Source organism: Oreochromis niloticus, linkage group LG20 (genome assembly GCF_001858045.2).
Source record: "Oreochromis niloticus isolate F11D_XX linkage group LG20, O_niloticus_UMD_NMBU, whole genome shotgun sequence".
In the NCBI taxonomy this organism is placed as follows: domain Eukaryota; kingdom Metazoa; phylum Chordata; class Actinopteri; order Cichliformes; family Cichlidae; genus Oreochromis; species Oreochromis niloticus.
The window spans coordinates 13,959,087-13,987,034 of NC_031984.2; the positions used below are offsets into that span (position 1 = coordinate 13,959,087).

The following is a 27,948-nucleotide window of genomic DNA, read 5'->3' on the forward strand; positions in this document are numbered from 1 at the left end:
GCCATGCAGAGCATTAGTTGGATGGTGAAAAAAGGACAGTAGCAGAGGCGAAAGAGGGTGGGGAAGCAAAACCTAGAAGAACGAAAGAGAAACAGAGGATGAGCCATACTGACTGTAAATTCACTCCTCCGGTTTTTGCTTTGCATTGAAGCAGGAAAATCCAGACACAGTCATAAAGCAAAGCAAAGACAAAGAGAAGAAAAATAAAAACAAAGTGGGGGAAATACTTTGTGGCTTCTGGAGGAGGATCTCACAGCTTTTAGTCTCTCTCAGCCGTCCTGAAGCTGTGTTATAACCTTTGGACTGGTAACAGAATTGCTATAGCATATGAACTTGTCCAGGATTTGTGAATGCAGGTACACTGCTTTGAAATGTTTAATATCCCTGATAGGATTAGCATGTCTTGTACAATGTAAGGCAGCATGAGCCACTTGGTAGGCACTGTGCAGAAAAGGCTTTAAGTGTGACAGTTACACCTTTTTTTCCAATTATGAACAGAAAACCATGAAAGTCTCAATCAAAATGAAAAGACAACAGCAGTCAGTGATCTCTTGGTTTCGTTGTTATTATGTAACATTGTTGCAGACAAACACATCCGCATATCCATTTTTATTTTCACTAAAGGAACAAAATGTTCTGGAGATGCCTCCTTTTCTAAAGCACCCAACTCTCCTCTGTGCTGAGGCTTCCGACAGTGCCATTGGCAAAGGCAGAGGCTTATTATGGGCTGTTTCAAACCACGAATGCATCAGCACTAGCTACTCCCCTGAGGAAACTTCAACTCACTGAGATGTGCCCCTGAGAGCCCCACAGCTCCCACTGGTTTGATCATCCTCACACATGGCTGACACAGCTCCAGCTGCAAACTCAGCCACTATCTCAGTGCCAGTCGACAGATGTCCAGCTGCTGACGTTTTAGTGTGCAAATGACAGCCTTTGAGCTGATTGAGCACAGCCAAGTTTGTGCTATTTCGGCAAAAACCAAAATGCTACTGTACTGCTGGTACATTACTGACTTGATGTTGAAGTACACTATGCACCTGCACCTTCAAAAAAAAAAAAAAAGCATGGCATTCATTTTCATATATTCTCGACTGAGTAGTTTTCTGCCAAAAACAATGCTGATGGGATAAGAGGGGGAATTATAAAGTGTAAATATCCTGCCATTTGTCAAAAATTAAGGACTGATGAGAATGCAATTGATGGACAAATATATTATATATTTAAGTCATTGAGTAAATTAAGAATTGCCATGATGCACCCTAGATACAGACAAATAAAAGAACAAAGGGCTTTCATGAAGACAGGTTTGTACATACAAAGAGCATGTGCTTTAACAAGTGACTCACTTCCTGCTTTTAAGCATTATGCCCCATCAGCTGATGCCATGTGAACTGACAGCATGCTCTCTCGTGCCTTGTACTGGCAATGCATTATATGCAGTTGATGTCTTATGCAATAGCTCCATGTATCTCACAGTTCCTGTCTACAGCAGAGGCATATTCAGAGCAGTGCTGGCAGTTGTCTTTGAGCTTGAGCCTCTGACAGCAAAGTGTGCTGCGTCTGCAGACTGAGAGAGCACGCAAAGTGGAGGAATGTGGCGTCACCGCCTTACCCCCTTCGTGACGCATTCTCTTTTTCATCAGCACTGGCGTCACTTGATCAGGGGGCAATGCATTTAGAACATCTCTTCTAGTAACAGGGATCCTGTTAAAAATTAATTCACTCCACAAATGCCCTCTAAGAATGCATGGCTCATCTCAGCGAAAGGTAAAGCCAGTTGATGCTTATTACCTGCCCTGTCCATGAAATGTTGTATATTCGGTGCACTGCAGAATATATAAGAAAGTGATTCTGAATTCCAAAAAATAATCCATGCACAAAGATCACACCTTCTGGATGTGAATGTTACGGACAATAGGATTGCCAGTTCAATTGATTTTGCACACATCTCGACTCCAACACATGCATTTTTTAGGATTTATAAAAACGAAAATAGTCTATTATTAAAAAGCAACAACTCTTTTTGTGCACACGCTAAATAAATAAGTACTGAATAATGTGGCTGCTCAGCATTTCTGGTGCAAAGTGACTACTGATTTACGTAGTCAGTAATCCCTCAAAACAACTCGTGTGGGTGTGAATATAATGTAGAGTAAATGTTTTGCATAAAATACCTTCTGAAAATGCCCGAATTATTCTTCTTTATATATCTATAAGACAACCTCTGCATCCCTTTAGGGCAGGAAAGTCTTTGGTGAAACCCAGGACATCATCATCCTTTTGGCATTCCACTGCTGCAGGGACAGCATCAGAACTCCAGGGTGAGATGGGGGGCTGCCAAATACGATGAAATGACATTTACAACACAACATGCTTGTCCAACTCCAGCTCCTCATTAAAGGAGTATTGAACAGACATTGTGATCCTCAGTTTGTTTGACAGACACAAAAGTCACAAGCATTAGTGTCAGTCAGCAGTACATCTTCTCGGTCTCCAGACAACAATAACCACAATTTGCACAACACTTTCACTTTCCTGCTGTCTGCTCCTCACCCAGGTCATGTGACAGTCTTTGGTTAAAGATTTTACTTGGATTAGAGCTGAGAGGGAATGAGGATGGAAAAAATAAGCAACCATCTCTGAACACAACTGCTTAATATGCAACAACAAAAAACAGAAATGCAATTCAAAGCTAAGCATAAAATTACAAAATTATAATTATGAAAGAAACTTTAAAATCCGAGGAGTGTCTATATTTACAAATACGGGCTGAACTCAATGAATAGAAACAAGGCAGAGATTAAATCTACTAAATAGCAGTGCCAGACTGCCTGTGAAAGACTCAGTGGAGACCCATGAAGGTCTCATATTCATTAAGATGACGGATACCCATGTATGGTATTAAATCCTGACATGACAGGGTAATACAGCTTAGCGTTATGCATCAGTTAGTAAGTACATGTGTGAAGTTCAAGTACATGGTTACACTCAAAGGGTTGTAAGGAAATCAGAGGGTCTACAGTGATGCAGCAAAGACACGCTTTAAGAGGGAAAACAAACCTGAAGGTCCCTCTGCAGAGAAATAAGGCAGCGAAATGCTTATTCAGCTGATGCGTTTATGTGCTAGACAGCAGAAGAGCACATGTAAAAAAATGTGGAGCGCAACAACAACAATACTATTATTTAGCTTCAAAAATACATGTGAGAATTTTGTCTCTCTTTCATTACAGTAGAATTTACACATAATTTACTGAAGCAGAAATGCAAGCTTTCCACACAGACCGTAGGACTCATCGCCATCCCAAAAATAACAGCTTAGACCCAGCCGCATTTTACACACACTCACACACACACACGCAAATCCACATACACACTATACAAAGGACACACAAGAACACACTGACACCCTCAAATATACAGCAGAAGCTGTGAGGAACTCATGTGCCCAGTACGAGCTGTCACAGCATCATCCAGAAATGAGTCATGTTTCCCAGCCACCAGAGGCTCTAAAACCATTATTCACATGACTCTGTTGTGCTTTCTGTTATAATGGCAGACTCAAAATACCAAACAACACATAGGTTTTATCAATTTACATGAAGACACATGGTATTAACTCATCTCGCTGAAATCAGAGAATGTCATTCAAACAAACGTATGGTCCACCTCGCCGCCCCTCCCTAGGAGAGACGTTGTTTACGATGAAGGCTCAGGAAGGGAACACGAGAGGACCGAGCAAGGTCCGGATGCCATAGGTGACTCAGCATGGACACCAGAGAGGTAGACACCCTGTATTCCACCGCCACCCACTCAACTGCTGTCTCTATGAATGGGAGCTGCATCAGTGCTGCCCAGGCAGGCGAGCCCGCCTGTCTGGCTATCCTGTCTGCATTCGCACAGAACATGTTACTCACATGTCGTAGAGCCGGTAACCCATGGCGGAGCCCGGTCTGCTTGAATGGGACCCGGTGTCTCTTGTTCTCCTGGGGTCTGTGCTGCTCACCACGGCGCGCCAAACATTTGGTTTGTCCATCCTGTATGCTGGTCAACGGGACTCGACGGTGGGACGGCGTGCGCACACGAGCTCACTCACATTCACACTCCCTCTCCCTCCCAGTCACAAACACGGGCTGCCAGAGAGCAGTGCGTGTGATGTAACAAGGAGCATCCAAGAGGCTGGCAGCTGGTAGGGGGCTAAGGGGGGTGGGGCTGATGGTGGAAGAGGAGGTGTGGGGTGGGGTCTTGTAGAGCTCTAAAGGAGATGTCTCGTGATAAGCCTCTCTTCCTCTTTTTCTTCTTCTTCTTCTTCTTCTTCTGTGTGATTACTAATTCTTTACTGATATCAATGCCAGGGGTGACTTCCACATTTAAAGGAAAGCAAGAAGACACTACCTCCTGGAGAGCTACTGGGAGATTTACTGGGATTTTATTGGCTCTCATAAACAGAGAGGAGCCTCTGCGTACACCTCTCTCCACCCTCTTATCTGCTCTCAGTAGTACAGTCCTCAGCAGGGCTATACGATTGGCTCCTTGGTCTCCATAGAAACAGGAGGATGTGTCAGAGGTAGGGCTCATTATCATGCCTTCTCTCTCTCCCCTCCCTCCCATTTTGTTTTCACTCCCTCTCTCTTTTACCATTTCTCTTCTTCTCACATACCCAACCCCTGTTCCCTCCCTCGGCATCTTTCTCTCCACTGGAATCAATGCACTTTTCTCTGTAGTGTCTTTCAAAACACACAGGGCTTTTCAGTCTAACTAGGAGTGGCGCAAGCAGGTAAAGATGCAGCATGGCTCTAGTTAATTATGTCTGCATAACAAAATATTTTAAAAACTATGAAAGAACTAAGACAGAAATAATCATTTGAAGAAAAAAAAAAAGAAAAAAAAAAGGGGGTAAATAAGTTACAAATCATATTACTGCAGTTCATAAACTTCGTAATGTCTGACACACCAAGTTGGGTATTAGAAACAACATGGCTTGCACAGATATTGCATCATGTGCAAGTAATTCCAAAACCAGACAGGAAGTGTGAACTAACAAGCAGAAATACAGTTATATTATGGAGGTGGTTGCAAAAATGCATCAAAACAACCACAAGATGTACGTGATGTACAGTGTGCCTTATTATAGCCACAATGTACCATGCCCTTAGGAAATAGATGTTAGTGTTGTTGACTTGACACCCTCACAAGGTAACAGCATCCAAAGCGAGACTGTAGGCAGGGAGGATAGTGTATATGAAGAACAACTCTCATTGGGACTTTATAAGGCCACACACACACACACACACACACACACACACACACACACACACAGTAGAATATAGACAGAAACCCAAGGCTTGTGATTCAAAGTCCAAGAAGAATGTGTTTCATCATCAAACTTAACCTCACTTCAATCCAGTGTCAAATTAGTGCAACCACTATATTTTTGTTAATGAACATGTGCAGTGGTTAAAGATATACAGCACGTCCATTATCTAAATTGCAGTCACACAAGCTGTGTATGCTGTAATCATTAAGAAAAGTGCAGATTTCTTAATCTCTGGCACAATGTCTTGAATTTGCGATTCATAAGTATGTGCATGGAAATCAAGTAATGTCAATCACAGTCAATTAACACAGTCACAGTCACTGATCAGTTCATACCACAATAAGGAAAACAAGACTCCCAAACAATGAATGACAAGAGTGTCAAATGTTCCTGGGTCATGGCTTGCAATGTGAGATTTAAAATTTAAGATTTAAATTTACATGTACCAAAGGAGACAAGCCTTAGTATAACGGCTATACCACAGTTTTGTCGTATACATCTTGTCACTTCCCAACATTGACAGTAATAAGAGCATTCATTTTAATAACCTCAGCACATGCTTCAGATTTTCATCCAGGGCTGTGATGTTAGCATTGATATTAGTTCTACTTAACATTTTGCGAAATGTATTGAATATTGTACTAAGTCGTTTTTATTGTTGCAGTTTTATTTGTTATTAGAATGAGGGGATGTTGCTCATCTACCTGACGAAGACTGGCTGGAAGATTCCAGGTGCTCAACTGTTCAGGGGCTTTTTTGTTGTATTTTTAAAATGTATAACTTTCTTTCCCATTTCTAACTCTAAATACAGAGCTGTAATGTAAAATGTGCATTTATTAATTTTTTTAACCTGTCATAAAAACAATAAAACAAATATTTTAGAGATCTGTTAAAAACTTGATTAAAACTAAATATGAAAGAAAATTAAATAAACTGAATTCTGGTTTTTATACCCAAATTTGAGCCAGCACAGTGCACTTCAGAAATTAATCAAGCATAACATTCAACCACTAAAACTCTCATTTAAAATATTAACCAAAAAAATAATGTGCTTTACTGTTTTTCCAGATGTTCTAAAACACTACATTTTAAAATTAATGGATAACAATTATTTTTTAGCATTATAACCATAATTTTCATTAAAGAGTGTGAGCATTACAAAAACACAAAAAGTGATTTGGGTAATTAACAATACTGTTGATTGGGCAGCTGTGGCATAAACCTTACATTGGATTGGTGGTCTAACAGATTTGACAAGCTGCTAAGTTGTTATATAGATCAATACTATGTATATGCTGTTTATTCAGGCATGTACATCAATAAGGATACTGTAAACATGTTGTTTTTTTTTGTTTTTGTTTTTGCATTTAACCAGCCCTAAGTACTAGTAGCAGTGGGCACCCAGAAACCTACTCCAAAATTAACGCAGTGTGTTTCTGCTTTCTTGTCCAGCAGTCCATGCTGTCTTTTACTAAGCTGTGCAATTCTCAATATCCCCCTTTTGGGTTACTCTTTCATGTTATGAGATGTTCTGCTAGGTGTTTGGTCCGTTTCCTTTATATCATTTTCAATTAAATACATGGTTTGATGACGCTTACACTCTGTTTTCATTCTCAAAAAACAGAAAACAGAAGAGCTGTAATACATGTCTAGAGTAGCGACAGTGAAAATCCAGAACAACTGGCATATGATTTAAACCTAGTCAGTGTAGGTGTTTGTGGGCATGGATGACAAAATGATACTTGGTGGTTGGAGGTTGATGGGGACGATGGTAAGTTCCATTCCGTTAAACAGCAAACCAAGAGCAGAGATTTAGTAGTCAGGGCACATACAGACTGAGGAGCACAGTGGCGAGAAAGATGTTCTTTAAACCTGACAAATAACATTAAATTCATGGTTACCATATTCTGCACAAAGGAAAGAGATTTTCAGGCCTTCACAACGAGACTGAATTGCAAGTGCTGAGGTTGATATTTCAGTTGCAATCCTATTTTATTGCCAGGTGTACCTTTGCACACATTAAGATATGCTTCTGTGCGACCTTTATGTGCGATGTTGAATTTCCAGCCATAGACAGTACGGGGGGATATTATGCAGAAGGCATGCACACAAAACCAAACACAAAGAACACCAATATAAAATATGTAAACAGACAAGATATGAACACACAGGCTTTTATACAGGTCTGTCTTCTTCAAGGGGGGAGCCAGACACATTCGCTAAATGTTACGAAGGCAAGTGAAGATGGAAATAGAGATGGTCACAGGACTGTCTTAGTGGATCATAAACAGCAAAGGAAAAAAAACAAACCAAAAGGAGCTGACTGAGTGTGCCTCATGTTCTTGCATGAAAGCTGAAAATAATTTAATTGACGGAAAATTAATCAGCACCGTTTATGCACAAACCTACAAATCATTAGGCCCACATTCTTAACAGCACATATTGATTTATTTATTTTTTTTAAACTGTACCGACACTTGATGGATTAAATTTGTAGTCTGACCAAAATGTCATTTGAAGATTAAACCTCTTGTACTAATTGTGATTGACTTTTTTTCCTCCTGTTGTTTAATAGTTCAACAGTTTAGGCAAATAATCACAATCATCACTGTGTGCACTTCATCACTCATAATAATAATAATTAAGCTTAATCTTACACTAAAAATGTCTACTGCTGCACAATACTGCCATTGTCCAAATATGAAAAACCTGTTTCTCAGCTCAAATTTAAAGTTGATGTACAAACATAACAGAGACTGACAGATAACAAGTCCTCTCCATAAAGCAAGTTCTGCTTGGTTTAATGTCTAAAGAAACTAATAAACTATGTATAAAACAATGCATCAACACATTTCCAGTGAAGTGCAATCCATTTTCTTCTCTTCTTCGGGTGACTAGGTGCCTCCTATTTCATCAAAACTGGACACTCAAATGCAGTGCTACGCATGTGTCTGCACAATCTGCAAAAAGCACTGGTGGAACCGACTGTGCCAGCAGGAGCCATGTTTTGTCCTAAAATGAGCCGTCTCCTCTCATGAGATTTCCGCCCACTTCAAACAAAGACAAGCTGAGTGATGAAGAGCAAGACGAGAGCGAAAGAGAAGACATTACGCACAGCACTTAGAGCTACAGACCACACGATGGCAGTGCACTACATCTTCTGCAATAAGATGTGACAGGATGGGATCAATAAGCTTATTGATGCTGGGAAAACCTGTCACTCATGGGGGTTTAGTGTTGCGCCAGATGCTACAGTGATGCTTAATTTGGATACATTAATCAAATGCATGTGGTTTTTAGCAATCTCCCTTTAAGAAAGAAGGCTAACAGTGTATCAAAGCAAACCCATGAACAAAGATTATGTACTGTTTATGTACTTTCCAACAAAAAGGTACCATTAAAGTGAAAAACATCACAAAACTTGACGCTTCAGTCATTTCGGTTTTGTTTTCAGCTTTCAGTAATAATACTTACAAAAAAAATACACCCATAGCTTTTTTGTTCCATAAAAACATTTTCCTAATATCAACAACTACAGTCTCAAAAGCTAGGAAAACTGACCACTCCCCTTTAGATGGGGACCTCTGCACAATGCTCTGGGGAAAAGAGGTGAGAGGGTTAGTTTGCCTGTGTTTTTCCATGCAACAACACTGCACATCCTCTCTGTAGTTCACTGGCAGAGGGCACAGTGCTGTGCAAAGGCTCCTTCTGTCACTGACTTGGCCTCAAGCCTAAGAACATCAGAAGCAAAAGACAGACAAGCTTTTCATTGCAGGCCAAACAAAGAGCTGTCTCTCTGCCTCTAACTATGAAGTATAGACAAAGACATTACTTGACCCCTTGGGCCTCAGCTGAGGCTCATCACAAGTTTAGACTCCTCCATAAGCCGATGTCAGTAATACTGCTACCGCACTTTGTATATATACCTGATACAGCATGCAAAGGAAGATGTAGAGAGATCATTTATGGCACAATTACCAGTGCATTAATGTAAAAATCCTACAAATTAAACTGACATTTTTATACACCATATGCAAGAGAAACTATATTGCTATATGTATTTTTTTTACACTGTTCTAGGTGCTCACTGTAAATAAGTACAAATTTAACAACTTTGGGGCTGAATTTTTTTTATGTTTTATAATCAAATTTTGGAGAGGTGACGAGACAAATGGACTGTGTTATGAGTTGATGCCAGAAATATAAATCAGTTAAACATGTTATTCTTATTTATTAATGTGCAGTAAAGTTGCCAGTGGAAAAAGCATATGGCATGACCGGTCACCACCCATGAACAAACAACTGTGCCCTGCTGTTGTTCATTCTCTCTGTGAATAGAAGTTGTAAATGAGCGAGAAGGAACCAGCTTGGCTGCGCTCTACTTTAGCCGTGGCAGAAAACAAATAATGTAATATAACCAAGCAGCACTTTCTACACTGAGTTATAGACACTAGAATGGAGGAAACCTAGGCTACCACTGCTAGCACTGATAAGATTAGCCAAATTGGAAATTAATGTGACACTGTGTTTGCAGCGTTATACACGGCACAAAAATCAACCAACCAAAAAATATTTCTTTGGCCAATGTTTAACTTCCATGCATTTAATATTTGCTTAGTTTTTCTGTAATTAGTTGCCAGGAACATTCATAGTTATAAGCTTATCACACAAACGAAAGGAAAAGTAAGCTGTTGGACTATGTCTGTGTGTATAGACAGAACAGGTATCAGCTCAGTTAAAGTCTGTTAACTGTGAAGGCCACAGCATATGATTTACATCATTTTTATACTCAGATGGAGCATTGTCCTCCTGGAGGAGACCATGACTTTGTAATTATTAGCACTGATCCTTTTCTCTAAGGAACAAGTAGATCTAAACCACCGCAGCGAAATAGCCTCCACAGTATAACTGAAGCATTCATCTGTGTCTTCTTTTCATTTAAAAATGTTAATATGAAAAGTAGCATGATGCTATTACTTTTTTCTGTAAAGCTCAGTTACCTTTGGGAATATGTACTGCATGGTTCCATGTTTGTATACAGTACACAGCATGCAATTACTGTATTTTGTGATAAAAATCCTGTTTAATTAGAAGTTTGTTTTACTGTGAGGTCACAAATTGCGAGATCTAAATTCACTTTTCTTGCTCAAGCCTCAATTTCCACCAATTACAGCACTGCTTGACTCACATAGTAAAAACAAGTAGGAAAGAAACAATCCAGATCCATGCAAATTTTAACTAAGGTCAAACCGAGTGATACAGTATTTGTTATCGTCATAATTGTAATGTACAGTTCGTCATTCATCTCCTCGCTTGCAGGAAATTTCACCCCCACACAAACAGATCATTCATCCAGCAGCAGCAACACTTTAATATCTTGTTTCACATGCATAGACAAATCCCTGTTCTTGAGTGGTAGAGCTGAAAAAGCAGAAGAGAACACATGTTTCAGTCTTATTTCCTGGATAAGCTATTCCTTGCTCCTTCACCTCATCCCTGTGAGCTCTTCCCTCAGCTCGATCCGGGCGCTGATACGGGGCTTTGGAATTGCAAATGCCTCGTATCAAACTGAGAGATAGATCTGAAACACTCCCAGTCTCTTTTGCCTGATATTATTGTTGCACAGAACTAATGAAAGGATAAGCTCTTTGAGGCAGTCGCACAGTAGCACTAATCTCTCACTATATCTAATTTACCACGGCAAGTGGCAGTGGGTAATACCGTGAAAGAAAAGCACTGGTTGAGGAAAGAAGGATGCTCTGACATGTTTTTTTATTTCTAGCTGGAGGTGCAGTGCTTGCACATGTATCACCTAAAGGCTCTCCAAATCACACTTGTGTTACACATGATTTTGTCTTGAAATGCAACACCTGTGCCCTGTCGCTACACATCTGGGTGACTTTTCATTACTGCTGACGGGATGCATTTATAACAGACACATCGGATTTCAGTCATGCCTGAAGAATTGCAAACTCCTGCCTTTCTGAAGGGGAGCACACAAATACATTTTATTCTACTTAAACCACTTTCCCGTGCATACACATGTTGTAGTTTCAAAATTATTTTCTCATCTGCTGAAAACACAAAATTATTTTTTTCTTTTTTAAAACAAGAGCAGTATGTCATATCTTAGATCACGTCATAGCAAATTATTAAACTATCATTAGGTTTGCTGGCTGATAACTGATTCAAGATTCAAGGTTTTAAGGCTACAACTGTAAGCAGAATGTGTGCTCAATTTAATAATGTCTTAATTTTTAATTGCAGCTTGGTTATTAGGACTGTCAAGGTAATAGTGCATCCAATGGCAGGTCTTACCCTTGGAAAGAGACCAAAGAGAGACCACACAACAAACACAAAATGTTAGATAATATCTTTTTAAAAAGCTACTATGCCAACAGATACTTAATAATGTAACATGTTTAGAAATGATTTTGTTTGCTAATTAGTTTAACCCTGAAAAGTCTTATAAAATGAAATATACGTCACATTTTCCCAGAACCATTTCAAAATGCTCAGCATCTTCCCAGATATAAAAAAAGACGCTCAGTTGCCAAGGAATAGGCAGAAAACAATCAACAATGAATGAATTACTTAAAATGTTATTTCTTTTTCAAAACTCTCAAAAATCTTCAGTCAGCTATTTTATATAATTCAACTGATTGATAACAAATTGAGTTTAATTCTAAAAAACAACAACAAAAAAAAGTTTTCAGGGGTCTTTTTATATAACTTTTAGCAGATTATTGAATTGAATTTGCTGCAACATTAAAACCACTGAAAGGTGAAATGAACAACATTTGTGACCTTTAAGATGCTGTTAGCTGTTACTTACTTACCGCCCACATAAACACCACAGGGCACCCCCAGACGTCCTTTTCTAATTCCCCCCAGGGTCAGAGCTGTTTTAGTCACAGAGCAGTATAAGGCAGTATAAGCATCTACACAGTATAAGGCAAGTTTTATTGCTGTGCAGATGATATGTATAAATCATCTGTAATTCTTGATGGGGAACTCTACAAGAGTAGCTTTGTGTGATATCCAGTTTAAAATAACCCTTATTTATGTTATACTGGACTTTGCAGCTTAAATCATCCACTGTCTGAAATAAGGTGTTAAGCCACCTTTTTCCCACACATGCTATACCTCACAAGTAAAAGACAACAGTGAGAGGGTGAGACTAATGTGCTCACCACCACTCAAAGTTTTGTTAATGTCTAATATGAGCACCCACCATTATTAAACAGAGTTAAGTCCACAGGTTATGGGCAATTGTCAATTGAAGAAAAAGAAAAGAAAAGAAAAACAAAACAAAAACCCACAATACACACTGCCAGGCAAAAAAAAATTGCCCACTCTAATGACAGCACACATTCACCATGGCATCATTCCAATAAGCTCACGCAGTGTCACAACCGATCTTCTGACGAAAGAGTCGGCCCACTACGAAAAATCTTCTCCTGCACATCCTAAAGATTCTCACTAGGGTTAAGGTCCGGATTCTGTGGTTTTCGATCCACATTTGAAATCATATCTCATGTTCCCTGAACCACTCTTTCACAATTTGAGCCTGATGAATCATGGCAATGTCATCTTGCAATATGCCTGTGGCATCAGGGAAGGAAAAAAAAAAAAACCTCCACTGATGGAAAAACCTGGTCATTCAGTATATTCAGGTAGTCAGCTGACCTAATTTTTTGGCACATAATATTACTGAACTGAAGTAACCCCAGATCATAATAGTGGCCCCACAGGCTTTTACGGCAGGCACCAGGTATGATGGGCGCATCACTTTGTCTGCTGCACCCACCACTCTAGAACAGGACTCATTAGGCCACGTGACCTTTTTCCTCTACTCCTGAGTCCAATCTCTATGATCACTGATGAGTGGATTACTTCAGCTGTTTAGTCCCAATACCCTAAGTTCTCTTTACATTGTATGCATGGAAATATCCTCACTTTCACTATTAGACATGGCTGTGAGTTCTACTGTGGATTTTTTGTGATTTGATTTTACCAAACATTTGAGAAAATGCCAATCATGATTATACAAGAATTTTTTCCCAACCCATTTCTTCCTCGAAGATAATGGTTCACCACAGTCTTTCCAGATTTGCATAATTCTTTGGACAGTTTTTAATCGAATTGAAGTGTCATTGTCTACAATCTACTTTCAGATGCTCCCTTTTTCACATGGAGTCACCACAGTGGATAGATCTGAATGTTTGATTTGACAGATTTCTTTTTCTGTCTGTCCTCCTGGGACTAAATACGCAATCTTTCACTGTTAGGTGAATGTAACCATATATATACACACATGACAGAAAATAAGAAAAATCATAAATGCTCCCCATTAAGAATGAGTTAGAGTAAAAAAATAGCCATAACATTCACAACTGACAGCTTGCCAGGCTTTATAGCACAGCATCACAATCCTTGAAAACTGTTTATGTGTGGCATGGCTGCCTGCATGGGAAACAGTGACAGCACACATACGCAGATCAACCACACAGCCATATACACATGCGTGCATCTTGCCCAAAAGGATTAACTGCAAAACTGAGTCAAGTGAAAGGCACATGGCACAACAAAAAGCATCAAATTCTGCTCAAAGCCACTTATTATGAACCAAATGGCCTGCGTTCACTTCTAAATCAAAACTGTGTGTTTCCAGCTATGCAGCTTCAGAGCGCAGCGTGGAGCCTGTAATTAACTCTTAAGAGAATGTGATGACGAAACAGAAGCTGGGAACTTCAAAGAGTTTTCTCAAGAGTTCAAACACATTAAGGTAGTGGGCCTTCTATTTCACAGGCCTATTAAATCATTGCACAGATGTAATTTCCCATCTGGTGGAATCAAACCTTTTCAATATTGACGGCAGTAAAGAAAAAGAACCAAAAAAGAAAGCATTAAATAACAGGCTGAATTTTATGGAGGGCGGATGGCACTTTCATTGCTCCTTTTTTTTCTCCTTCCTTTTCTTTTTAAAAACCAGCACTAACTCTTGGACACAACTGCTCATTCATTTATCCGGGACTGTTTGCAGCCACAAACAATAAATGTTTACTGCATCGTTAAACTCCTTTCTAAATGACCAGGGATACCGTCGAGGCCTTACAGAAGGGGAATGCTGCAATGAAATACATGCAATAACAGTCATGATGCAGGTTCATGAACCTACATATTGTCATTTTTCTCTGTATATGTTGCTTTGCACTATATTCACCCCTGCAGCTAGATCACAGTCTCCTGAGCTGCCTTTCTGCCTCCAGCCATCAGCAAATAAGACATTGGCTGCATCAGCAGAAGGTTAGGGTGGGGGTCTGCGATCCCAGGAAGAAAGGCCAATTTGCAGGAATCAATGAGCTCTGCAGTGAAGGTAATCACAGATCCTGTTATGAAATAGCCATTAAACTTTATAATTATAATTAAAAACATAAAACCCCTGAATTAAATACGTACTAGTGGAGATCCAGGTTTAGGTGTTTTCTAAAAGTCAAATGTGAACCTCAAATTCAAATAAATGGACCAGTCCAGTAACAGCAAGTTTACAACCTACTGGTAATACCATGGGAGCCTTAAGAGAGGGGTGTAAACACTTCAGAAAGAGTTACACTTCACCATCCCACTTTTACTTCTGCCCCTTAGCTATTAATCAAGTCAGATGGGTTGTTTTAATTGATGAGAGAAAAAGGGAGACACAGATACGCACCACAGAGTCAAAGGAGGTGAAAGATTACAGACCAGCAGATGTTATTTATTTATTTCTATTTGACTGAGTGAAAGAACAAAGAGAATATCTGGAGAAAAAAAAAAAAGGGGGGGAATTAAAAGAGAGGCATGAAGTGAGGAAAGCGTGAGAGGGAAGAGAGGGAAAGCATCTTGGGTATTTAAAAGCATTCATTCAGCCTTGGGCTGAGCTTGATGGGTGCAGAAGAAGTCTTAACTCTGGACGGGACTGAACTAGAAGGCAGCTGCAGGCAATGAATACAGCAGCTCCTACACATGCAGCACCCAAAATCAGTTAAAACATGCTTTCTGTTCATGTAATTTACAGATACTGAGGAAGAGAATGTGTTTTTTTACCCCTCATTTCATGTGGTTGTCTATATTCCTATATTATAACATATAATACGCTGCTTTTGTACCGTTTTCTTTCAAGTTTGCGTCACATGCCTGCAGATGAATTTGGATTCTTTTCCCTCAGTAAACCGTATAGAGCAATGATCCTTTCTCACAATAAGCTGAGATCCTGCAACCCTATTGGACTGGCTGTATGCTCCAGATTCGCTTTCTTAGTCTGACATAAACACACTTCCTGTTTTCAACTCTCCCACTGTTGCAGAGCACTCTACGCTCAACAGTCATGGGAGAGGAGTAGAAATGAAACAGCCACTAGTCTTTACAAATGAAACTAGAGCCACAGAAGAGACAGAAGTGGGAGAAATCATTACATAGGCAGAGATGGCAAGTGATGCGACTGAAAGCTAAATATTTAGCTGTATTTTATATTTAGCCTGATAGAATTTGCTGACTAATAACAACAACAACAACAACAACAACAACAACAACTAGTTATTTAAAGCAGCACTTAAAAAAAATCATGTTGTGACATTCTACACAGGAGCAACACAATAAAACAAAGACTGAACAAAATAAAAACAAACTAGAGCTCCTCTGACTTTTAAGACCAATGTGGACACAGATATTTGGCGATGTAAAAATCTGATATACTGGGAAATACTTTTTTCTTTCAGTCACACAAAATAAAACAAGATTTTCCACCATTTGTTATGAAGAGTTGTTTATGTGTTCTTTCTTTCTTATAATACGACAACAAGTCACAGATTACTCTATTATTCTCTGCCCGATTGTGCTCGGATCAGCTGCTTGTTTTATTTGTGTTGTCAACAATTTTTTTTACATTTCATTTATTGGCCATTTTAAATACAGATACTGCTCTGAAGCCAACATCAACTCCAATAAGCTGTACTGACTAATGTACTGAGGAAGTAGACCATTCAAAGCAAGTGAAAAACTCAAAGCGAAGGCATCGTCATAAAAATATATGTTTTGAGACGCAAAGAAAGACTGACTTGACTTAATTTCCTCTAGCAGGTCATTCCAGAGCTAGGAGCAAGCGATACACTCAGCGGGATGCTGTACAGGTAAATGACAGCTTCTCTGGTTAACTTGTTTTTTCACCATGACATTTTTTACCAACTTTAAGCCCAATTTGACTTTTCCATAAACCAAATGTCGTTTTTTTAATGTGTCTATATACTATATATACACACACTAATGCTATAAATGGTAGAATTACCATGGTTGCTGGGAAACTTTAACCTAATCTCTTATAGTTTCAGTTCTTATTACATGTCACTACTGGACTTGAGTCAAGTTTAGAATTAGGTTTAGTAAAGCCTGCTATCAAGTGTAAGTGCAGTACTTTCACTTCTTGCTTTTATATGTAGAAGTAAAAACATTTTGCAGGTAACAAAACAGTAAAATTTATAATTAATTTATAATTAATATGGAAGTCATCCATTTTCATTTTGTGAATTCACCCCTTTAAAAAAAACTTTCCTTTTTTCTTTTTTTTAAAAAAAAAAATGTAGTTATGTTTCCTCTTCTCTCTGTTCCACTTTGGTCTACAGACTCTGATTTGTCGCTAGCTCCTGATTTACTGCACTTTAAAGCAAGTCAAGAATGGAAAAAGAATTATATATCTTGAGGAAAATGATGTGTGCGTCCTGATAGAAGTCAGGTAATCCATCTTCTTTGTTGTGGTTCACATATGATATTACATTGCACGCCATCATCACACCAGTAACACTTCAGTATTTCAGCTGGGTGATTTATGTGTGAATGCTTGGAGCTTATACTGACACATTTTCCTGTCCAAGGTGCTAAAGACCACCACCAAGGGTAACAAAATGCTCACAGTTCTTACTGGTTTTAGTGGGCGGCATTCCCATCACCAAAATGCTGGTTTCTCTCGACTGGCTACCAGTATGTTTCAGATTTCATTTTAAAATTTTAACTTTTAAAGCAAGTTTGAGTCTGGCCCCTTAGATACACAGGAAAAATGTTGACCCTGTATGAGCGAATTCAAACTCTAGATGGGGTGCAAAGGCGACTTTGCTTGTGCCATCAGGGACCCTCAGCTTTGGAACTACCTGCCTGAGGAGACCTCAACTCAACATGTTTGTTTAAGTTATTAAATACAAAACTGAATGCTGAATGAAGCAGAAACAAGAAGCAACTGAAGGCAGCTGCAGTAAAGGCCTAGGAAAGCAGGGGGAAAAACAGGATTTGATGATGTCCATGGATTCTAGACTTCAGGAGTCATCGACGGCAAAGGACTTAGATCCTTATATTCATCTTAGTATGTTTAATTACTTTTGAGGGGCTATGCATAAAAATGTTTTTAATTCCTAAAGAATTGATGCAATAACTTTATTATACCCCTTGGATTAAAGCTAAAAGTCTGCACTTCATTGTACACTACCACCATAGATTTTAAATCAAGTAGTCAAGATTGAACAACATTTGTGTCATTTTTCAAAAATGTATGGGGCAGACTGTAAATGATCTCTCTTACTGCCTGTGTTTCTCTGTAGTTTCTGGATGTTTTGACAGTTTTTGAACGGAACCCCAATGAGAAAAATCGACAATATTTCCATTCTGTTGTCTACATTAAAGAAAACAAATCATGCACTGACAAAACCCGCTGGGACTAGTTTTTTGTGCTCCAAACATTTGAAGGAGATTGCTTTTCCACACTGGTGGTATGAAAGTGAAGTTTTTCTAGGCTTATTGTTGTTGCACAGTGTTAGTTTGATCTGTACAGTCTAATAATATCACCAGATTTAGTGGAAAAATCATAATAATCAGATGTCCATCACTGACTCAAACATACATATTTATGCATGAAAAAGTGTTTTTCACATCTAAGCTAATGGATTGCCTTGCTCTAATGGTGATGAAATGGTATTTGTGCATGTAAATGCTTTGATGTAGGAGAGAATAGAGAAAGAAGAAAGAACAAGTACATAGTAAATAAAGCAGAGCAAACAAGTAAAGAGAAGTAAAGAAAAGTATACAGCAGATGCAACAATTAAAGTCAGTGCCTGGAGTGCGTTTATGCTATTGCAGTATAGCAGACACTCTACATTCTCTGAATGTAATTGGCCGCCCCCAGAGACTGCCCTAACTCTGGAGGATGAGGAGCAAGCTGAGCTCTGTGAATGACACAGCTTTGACACCGAACTTGTTCCATTAATCCCTAATAAGTCCTTTAACGTAGTTTCCAAAGTCTAGAATTACTCAGACATTTATACAATGAGAGCATCTAACAGAGGTCTGAAATAACAAGCTTAAAATAACAGGGCAACAAATCTGGCATTTTTTTTAATGTTGTTGCAAAAAACATTTGAAGTAAATAATGTCACCGCTACAAACACATCCTATAATTAAGGTTTACTGTAGCATTTTCCATTATGCTCACTCAAAAGACTTTTAACAAGTACCTTTTAATCATACTGCAGGGCATAGCACAGCAGGCCACAAAAGCCATAGTAATTAATATTTCACCTTCTCCATTTTGTTAGTGCCACATAAACATACTTCCAAAAAAGAGTCACCCAGTCGATGAGAGCCTCAAACACCCAGCGTCCATCGAGAAGGAATGATAACCCAACATTTCTTTTCAGACACGATGTGAAAAAATAAAAATATTGTTTTCTAGTCACTGTGGTGTACAGTGCAACATCCTGGGTTCAAATCTGGCACAGGACCTTTGAAACACCATATCCAGTGAGTTTCCTGTCTTTCTAAAGGAAATAATACCCTCCAAAACAAGTCAAGCATGACAAAAGACAGCTGTGACCAAGGCCTTTATAACAAATGTTTGCTTACATTTTGGGCCATGCAGTGATCTGATTTGCAAACTTCCAGTCCACCCTGTCACTTACCATTTCCTGTGAGCGTGAGTGTGCAAGCGCCGGTGCGAGTGTGTAAATGAGTGTGTGTGTGTGTGCGCTATGTTTATATATCTTTGTGGGGACCAAAAATTGGAAGTTTACAACACTTGTGGGGACCAACAGCACTTATGGGGACACAACTCTATCATGTTGACCAAACTGATCTACTTTTCTGCTTTTGCTGTTGGTAATTGTGAGCTCTCTAACTCAACGGAAAGATCAATAATAATTAACTTGCGCACATTAATAATTACATCTGGGACACAGCATTAAAGCAAGACCATTTGAAATCAATCAGCAAAGCCAAAACAATCAGGAAGGGGGCTCGTTCTCTTTTACCATCATTTAACAATTATCCTATTCTAACTCTGAGATAAGTAAACACTGATGGACGCAAGCAGTGCTGCTGAGCTGAAGAGGAAAACATTAAACCTCAGAGCACAGCCATCATCTTGTTTGCAGTCATGATCCATTTAACCCATTAACTTTACGCCTGAAAATTACTTACTGTATAACAATCATATTGAGACAAATAGATGGAGCATGAGTGAATGAGATATTAATCAGCAAGAAATAGCAAAGCCTCGTTTCTGCAGTGTTACAGAAGTCTAAAAACAACCCACAGATGTTACTACTCATCAGAAACTTCTGAACACTGCTCTTTAAAAATAGAGCATGTTCCCACTATGCAGTAGGATTTATTTTTGGGTTGCTCACGAGCTAAAATTGGGCTGTGGATTAGGGCACGTTGCTTTTTGATGATGAAGCATACAGCACAGGGAGGTGTCTCTTATGAAACTCTCATGCCTTTTAAAGACCCCCCCCCCCCCCCAAGTCTGACTTTGTGCTCTGCTCCCTCCTCATTTGTTGAGAGATTGTCAAGGTCCAAGCTCAGCACGGCTAATGGGTACGCAGCAATGAAGGATCATATTTCGTGAAGGCTATACTTAATGATTTCCTCCTACAGTGCATTTGGTTAGAAGACTTCAGTGTGCACATCAGAAAAAAGGCACTGCAGCAATCAAACTGCTGTGTCATAAAAAGCTGATGAGAGCAGCTGCAAAGCCCCAAACATTAGGACGCGGCAAAGTTTGCAGCTGTCAAGCTGTCACGGCCAATACTTCTGACACAGAGAGGCTAATTAGCAGGGCGATCAATATAACCAGTGAAGAGTTTTAGACATTAACAAGAGGAAGACAAGAAAAATATTGTTTTGCTGCAGTGCTTATGGGACAAACTGAATGTGAAGTAACTGTTAAAATTAACATCTTACGGTACCCAAAGGAAGCAGACTTCCACTTGCGGCAGGGGGTGACTCTTCTGCAACCTTCAGAAACCAACCTCCCGGGATTCTCTGTGACTTCAACTGGTAGAGATGTATGTCTCCTAGAAAAGGACACACTGTGTTACAAAACAAACAAACAACAAAAAACAGAAATGTGGTACCTACAAGGACAGATATGACAGAAACATTTTAAAATGAAATGACGGCTGTGTGTGTGTGTCTGTTTGTGTGTGTGCGTGCATGTACACGCCCATGTTTAGAGTCTTTGTGAGGACAGAAAATTGGCGTGGCACTATACTTGTGGGGACCAACAGTCACTTATGGGGACAAAATCCCCGTCCCCACGAGTTTGAAGACATTTTTGAGGCTCAAAATGTCGTCTTAGTATCAGGGTTACAATTAGGTTATGGTTAGGTTTAGGCTAATGGTTAGGCATTAATTTTGGATGGTTAGGGTTAAGGTAAGAGGCTAGGGAAAGCATTATTTCAATTAGATGTCCTCACTAAGATATGTAAATGAGTATGTGTGTGTGTCTTTGTGCGTGTATGTGTGTGAGAGAGAGAAGACAAAATAACGCAGCAATCACAGGACCAGTTTTACACCATTTGCTGCACTATTACCACGACAAAGCTGAGTAGAAATTGGGACATACTAATATATTCAATTTAAAAGAACAAATCAGTACTGGGCCTATTACAGCTGCGGGAAGCATTAAAAAAAGAAATCTGACAGTCCTCTTTTAGCTCTCTCTGTGTTTGTTAGTAGGAACTTTTGACTTCAGCCAGGATTCATTCCTGTTCTAGCCTTGTGTTAACCCTGCATTGTCCTATCATGGGTGCTTGTATTTTTGTACTTTTCTGACTCTGTATGCAGCAGGTTTCTATAAACTGCAGTATATTCTGACTTGTAGACTTGCACAGGCTTTAGACCTGGTTGAGATGCATGTCACAAATCCATTACAATAGATATATTTTTATTTTATTTTATTTTCCCACAAACCCAAGTTTAATCCTATATAAATGCATATATACTTAATATATGCAGTGCATAGAACTGTATATATTAACTCTTCATGTACAAGAAATACATCCAGGTATGCAGAACTTCATTTTTTTTTTTTATTACTCCAAACCTGTTTCTCATTTGATTTTGTGAACAGTGGTGCAAAGTAAGTGCTATACACTGATAACATAACAAAATGGTGTCGGTACAGCCAGATAATTAAATTTTTCTGAAACAAATATGGGTAAAATGTCAGTAGATAACAGTAAAATGTATGTATGTGAAAACTTGGGGTGAAAAAAAAGACCTCAATCTGACTGTGTCAAAGAAAATAAATGCAATCCCTCAGCTTCCTAGTAGATAAACCTGTGGTATCAATTTCAAAATAGTATGTTCCCAAGTTATTGCATCGCATTCACAAGATTTTCAGAAAACTTGACCTCTGACCTTGATGTCGAGATCACTGAGATCTTTAGTAAATACACCAACGGTACCAATTTGAAACTCCTATGTCGCCTCATTCTCAAGTTATCCTATTTACATCATTGGGCGTTCATAAGTTAAGCTCCTTTGTTAAATATATGCAACTTGACAGCTTGTGCTTTGTCTTAAAAGTTAAAATAGTGTATTCCTCTACTACTGATTGTTCAGGCATTTCTCATTTTCTTCCACAGGAGATCATTTCCACAGAGATATTTCTTTCTCATCTATGGTTTGTTAAGGTTTTCACTGAGCCAGCCCCCCTTTGGATTGCATGTCTATCATGGGCAAAGCACATTTCTCAAGCTGTGGGTTATAGTCAACCCACCCATCTCTGCCAGAGAATGAAGTCGTCATCGAAAACATACAGCCGCATCTTACTTCAGAAGAAAAACGCTATTATTGCTCATTGTTTAACTTCTACACAGTGTCGAGATGAAAAATCTTGCACCGAGGCCCTGAGACATAGCAGTGGCTAATTGTGTCATGGCTGCTGCCATTTGCTGCTGTTTCGGCACAATGAATTATTAATTTCAAAAATGCTAATGTCTCTGCTCTGGCTCAGTTGAGAGTTATGAACCTTGGATTAGTCTGAATTTTTCTTCCCGTCCTCCATTAGTTATTTAGAAAGTCCCACAGAGTCAAGGCTCAGACTTCGCTTCAGACCATAAATAAATGTCAGTTCTTTTCCATGAGAGTGACACGTCATGTGACTTTAATTTGCATCTTTGCATTCTGACACCACACACTGCACACTCCTGTGTCTGTAGGGGGTTGTTTCAGGACAATTCCTTGTTAAGATCTGAAATCCAGTTTTCTTAATCGAGAAGGACTCACGCAAACAGCAGGCTCTGTGTCCTACCCATCAACGTTGGCAACACGAGATAGGTTTGTGTGATCCCTGAGGAGTACATCGGCCAAGGGTTCGACACTGCACTGGAGCAGTTCTGCGACACAGGCCTGTCACTTCTCGTGCTTGTAGACAAGTATCAGCTCAGCTGCCTGACAGTGCACCGGAGGACAGCCCGGCTCTTTGTAGGTTAGATTTGTGAGTGAATTAAGTACAGTTCACCCCACACATTGTGCGGTTTTAGAGAGATGCCCTCTCTTCAGAGAGAAATCTGCAGTTCCAAGCCTATTTTAGGAAACGCCTCATGAGCAATAGAAGTTGCAAGAGTGCAGTCTCTTTGCTCCTCTTTAATGTTGTATGTTAATTCTTATAGTATATCACTGAACGTCATAAATCTTCCCACAATCCTGTTACAATAACAAATTACTCTGACTTAATGTTTGAATTAATTGGGAGGGCTTTGCCTACGGTATTATTTTGAGATGCACTCTAAAAAGAGGTTCTGACCCCCCCCAAACAACAGCCCAGCAAAGCTTTATTCTCTTCATTGTCATTCCTACAATAATGACTGAGCTGTATAATCCCCTCCTCTCTGTTTCCCCAACTCTCTGCGGAGGACTACAGGGAAATCAAAGCTGCAGCCCTCGCTAAGGCTTTCCAGAATACCTCCAGTCACCCACTATTACTGCAGCGTGCTGACGAGCTGGCCTTCATGTGCGTGAAGCCAAACATGTTCAATACAAAAAAAAAAAAAAAGACAGAATGTGGAGAGCTCAAAAGGGCTACGGTCATGGATACGAAACAATATGAAATTTGAACTTGCTTATTGTTCTCAGACACTCCCAGACAACTAGAACAACTGCCATCCATCACAAAACACAATCTCACCGAGCCCAAGTAAACAGGTATAAATAAGACAAGAGCATTTTCATCCTGCATTCCCATTGCAGTTGGCGTGATTAAGTGCCCGACTGCTCCTCAGCTCTAGGCTCTGGCCATGTGCTCGTCGGGCTTATGAATGAGTGCTGTACAAAATGTGGAGTGGGAGAACACCTTATCATTAAACATTCACTGAAGAACAATCCAATAAAAGCAGGTCACTGAGGCTGATGAGCGCCTGCCTTCCTATCTGAGCCCGGGTGTAATCACATCTGAATGAAACCATCCATTCTGATTACACAACAGCAGACCAATTAAACACCGCCATGTTGCTACTCCTCTCTCATTAGCCATGGAGTGTGTATAAGAATAATCCCCCATCGCCGACTGGGCCAATCTCTCCCCACACGCTCACTCAAACTTCTATCAAACCAGTGCAAAGCAATCTTCCGGGAGCATGGCTTATTTATTTATAGCGCCTGAGCCAAGCTCGGTGGCTTTTCCATTATTAATGATAATGAAACCTACCAAGCCATGTAACACACAAAATTTTAAACAGCCAGACTCACTTGTGTCATGGTGTGGCATATTAACAGGGTGAGAGATGTAAGTGACTGTAAGTCTGCTGTGTGTTGTCAGCAGAGTGCTGTTTTGGCAGTTGTAGCGATTTTACAGTAAATGGCTTTAAGCTGCGATACAAAAGGAAACTCAGGGCCAAGATGAATCGAGTGAGTGACGGAGAAATTTATGGTCGCTGTCACAGCAATTTGAATCTGGCTGCTGGTTGGTTGCTAAGAATATTTGCAGTGAGATAGTACATCCATATCATGGGAACAACATTAGAAGCAGTAGCATGAAAGTTTTTTTATAAGACACAGAAGATGTGTATAGAGAAACTTAGTATGGAACCACAAATAGGCTTAAAAAATGATTTTATATATACATTTTATATACAAAGATTTTATCGTTTCAAATGTCATTTAAAATTTTTTATGTTTAATGTTAAAAATCATCATTTAAAATGTGTTCTGTAGATTTTACATTTAGAATTTCTCATTTTATATCTCAATTGTGCTGCCACTGCTATGATAACCTTGATTGCCTTTACTTATTTGTAAATACATCTGACCTACACTGTATTTTAGATTGTGGACAGTTTGAATATATAAATTGTAAAATAAAGCAGCTAACTGAGTGCCTAATTTTTATTTCTAAAACTCAAAATAATTAATCAAAAGTCAAAGAGATAACGAATTACGCTCACACCAATCAATTTTACTTTTACTTTTTTTTTTTTTTTTTATAAATACTAGCACACTTGTTTAACCTAACACAAAAGGTGTTTTGTGCATAAATGCTAAGAAAAGGTCTTGTTAGCCTGTTGCTAGGTGGCTGCCAAGCTACCTGGTGGCGTCATAACACATCATGCATAACTGAGATTTTGTGGATATAAATTAGTTGTTATTGTACTGAATTTAAAATGATACAAAACCTCATAAAAGCACCATAAGAGCATGAACAGAAAAAAATAAAATGGGCCATATTATCCCATTGCAATGTGGTTGCTAGGCAACGTGACGGTATTGTAACATAATTCAACTTTTGTTGATATAAATGAGATGATACTGCCATGAATTAAAATGATGGGATGAGTTCATGTGTTGTAGGTGCATAAAGGTAAAAAACTAAGTCTTATATGGCCATTGCTAGGTGATTTCCAGGCAACCTGATGGCATCACAATATATAATTAAAGACTTAAGTTTTGTGGATATAGATTAGATGTTATTTTCCTGACATAAAAAATACATGCAACCACTGGTGTTACCCCTCAGCCTCGAAGTACATGCGCCTACAGTATAAATTTAAAAATCCCAGGTGATTTTTAGAAAAGCTGACCTTTGACCTTGAGGTCAATATTCAAACAGCGAGACTCAGTTGTTTCAAACACCTCTGAAATTTTTAATAGATGCACCTATGGTATCAATTTGAAAATCCCAGGTAACACAATTCTCAATTTATTGTGTTCACAAGATTTTCAGAAAACTTGACCTCTGACCTTGAGCTTGAGCTTGAGCTTAAGGTCGAGGCCACTGAGATTAAACTCGTCTGAGAATTTTAGTAGATGCACCTATGGCATAAAAAATAAGATCGCTGTACTCAAAAACTTGAGTACACCGCCTGCCTGCCCCACAGGGTGATTACAATATCACATCAGCCTTTTACAGCTGAGGGGTAAAAATGATATGATGCTTTCATAAGGTCCTATACAGGAAGCGTACATGCTAAATAGAGGTATTTTTAGCGTACTGCTAAGTGGTTGCTAGGCAGCATGATGACATCATACTACGTGATATAGATAAGAACCGTCAGGTGCCTAAGGTATAATTCCTGAGTCTGCAGACATAGAAGCACAGCTAACAAGGCTTTTTGTCTTATATGATTGAGTATATTCATTTTAAAATCAAATACAAGTTTCTTCTTTTTTGTATTGGTAAATTGTTCTTTTCAGATTTAGTTACTCTCTTTAACCAATTGGACTATTTTATACATATCAAGCTTCCCTAAAAGCATTTCAGCACTTTGCTCTAATTATTCATTCAATTAAATCAATGCTTGAATCTTAAACTGTTTGCTGATGGATTTATTCATAGGCTTAAAAAGTATTTTATTATTCTCTCAGCACACATACCAATCCATTTCTAAAATGTAGTGTAGATTTAGTCCTGCAATGTGGGGTGAGAGGTCACGAAGCTTTTCACTGATTTGTGCACAGACTACCATCAATTTTATTGCTAAAAAGTGAGCAGCAGCCAGAATTCAGTCTCAATTATTATAAGTCAGTATCAAGTTTGTGTGCAGCTTCCAGCAAAGCCGCAAGATCCAAACTGTGCTGGCAGAGATGCTTGATGCTTGAATTTCGAACCACATTTTACACATAAGCACATTAACAGTCTTGGGACGCTTAACGAAGGGAAGATTCTGGGACTTGTGGCCAAATTCACAAGCAAGAATTGCACACAGAAGGATGCTGCCATTTGAGACGTTTCCAACTACATCAAAACACCAATTTGGTGAGATGGGATTATTTGGCTCTCAAGCCTTGTCCTCCATTTCTACTGCTGTGCTTTTACAGGGCTGAGGTATATGAAAAAATATAATTATGATAACCAAAAAATCTGTTCACATCTGTTTCAGACACAGGAAGAAGACAACAACCCTGGTAATGTCCAAAGAAAGTCTTGCAGCTAAAGTGAAATTAATATTTGGTAATAGCCAAAAAAAAAATGTCCAAAATAGAAAATTAAGGATAAACGCTTTGATTTATCCAAATTCATACACAACACATAAAAGTTTCATATAACCCATTTTCTGGGATGATTTAGACACCGACTGTGAAACAAACCTCATATACACACACACACACACACACGTCTCTGCCTTGCACGCACATACTGAAGTACATATATCCTGGGAGTGTACAAAGACAAAGACTGGCACACATCTGCAGGCTGTGGCCCTCTGAATTTGCTTCAGATTTGTAATGGGACATTTAGAGCAGAAGAGAAGCAGCCTGGGAGTGCAGACAGCAGAGCGTATAAGGAAAGAACAGACACAGCCTGGAAAATTGGTATCAAAAACACGGGACAGGCTCTGCTACAATCTTTTCAACTTTTCTAGACACTGTTAGGTTCTTGATACACCGCACTACAGAGGCAGGGGGAGAGACTGTTTGGATCAGCGAGACATCCCTAAAGAGAGAAACTGCAGATAAGGAGTGTGTTTACCAGCAAGAGAAGCCCATCTACTCTCTGCATGCAAGCCATATTCCCTGAGCTTTGTTCACAGCAAATGATGGACTCACATTACAGTTTTAAATCAACCCACAACTTAACTCTGTCAGGAGAGACAAACCTATAAATCTCCAGCTATCGAAGTTCACACAGCCAGCAACTATCAACAGAAGAGTGTGACCTTGGACTGGACATAAAAATCTCATTACTTCCTCCACACTGCAATATCAAGAAACACCAATAACAGCCCTACCTCAGTTCCTCACTTACCCTGGCTAGCCTCATGATCCTTGGTTATTCATTTTCCTCACTCAAACTGAAAGACTTATGTAGGACAGTGTTTTCACCAAAGTACTTT

The 27,948-nt window shown here is 39.2% G+C and overlaps 1 protein-coding gene across 3 annotated transcripts in view; it reads right to left on the minus strand.

The window, feature by feature from the left end:
* Window positions 1–27,948, minus strand: part of iqsec1a (IQ motif and Sec7 domain ArfGEF 1a) — a 92,946-nt gene that overhangs the window by 46,558 nt on the left and 18,440 nt on the right. For 2 of the 3 annotated variants that reach the window (XM_005448666.4, XM_019349550.2), the window contains exon 3: window positions 20,581–20,688. In XM_005448666.4, coding sequence (XP_005448723.1) covers window positions 20,581–20,688 — 108 coding nt within the window. Of the gene's footprint in view, window positions 1–3,917; window positions 4,198–20,580; window positions 20,689–27,948 lie in introns of those variants that run through there. The other variant, XM_005448668.4, reaches the window with a different exon arrangement.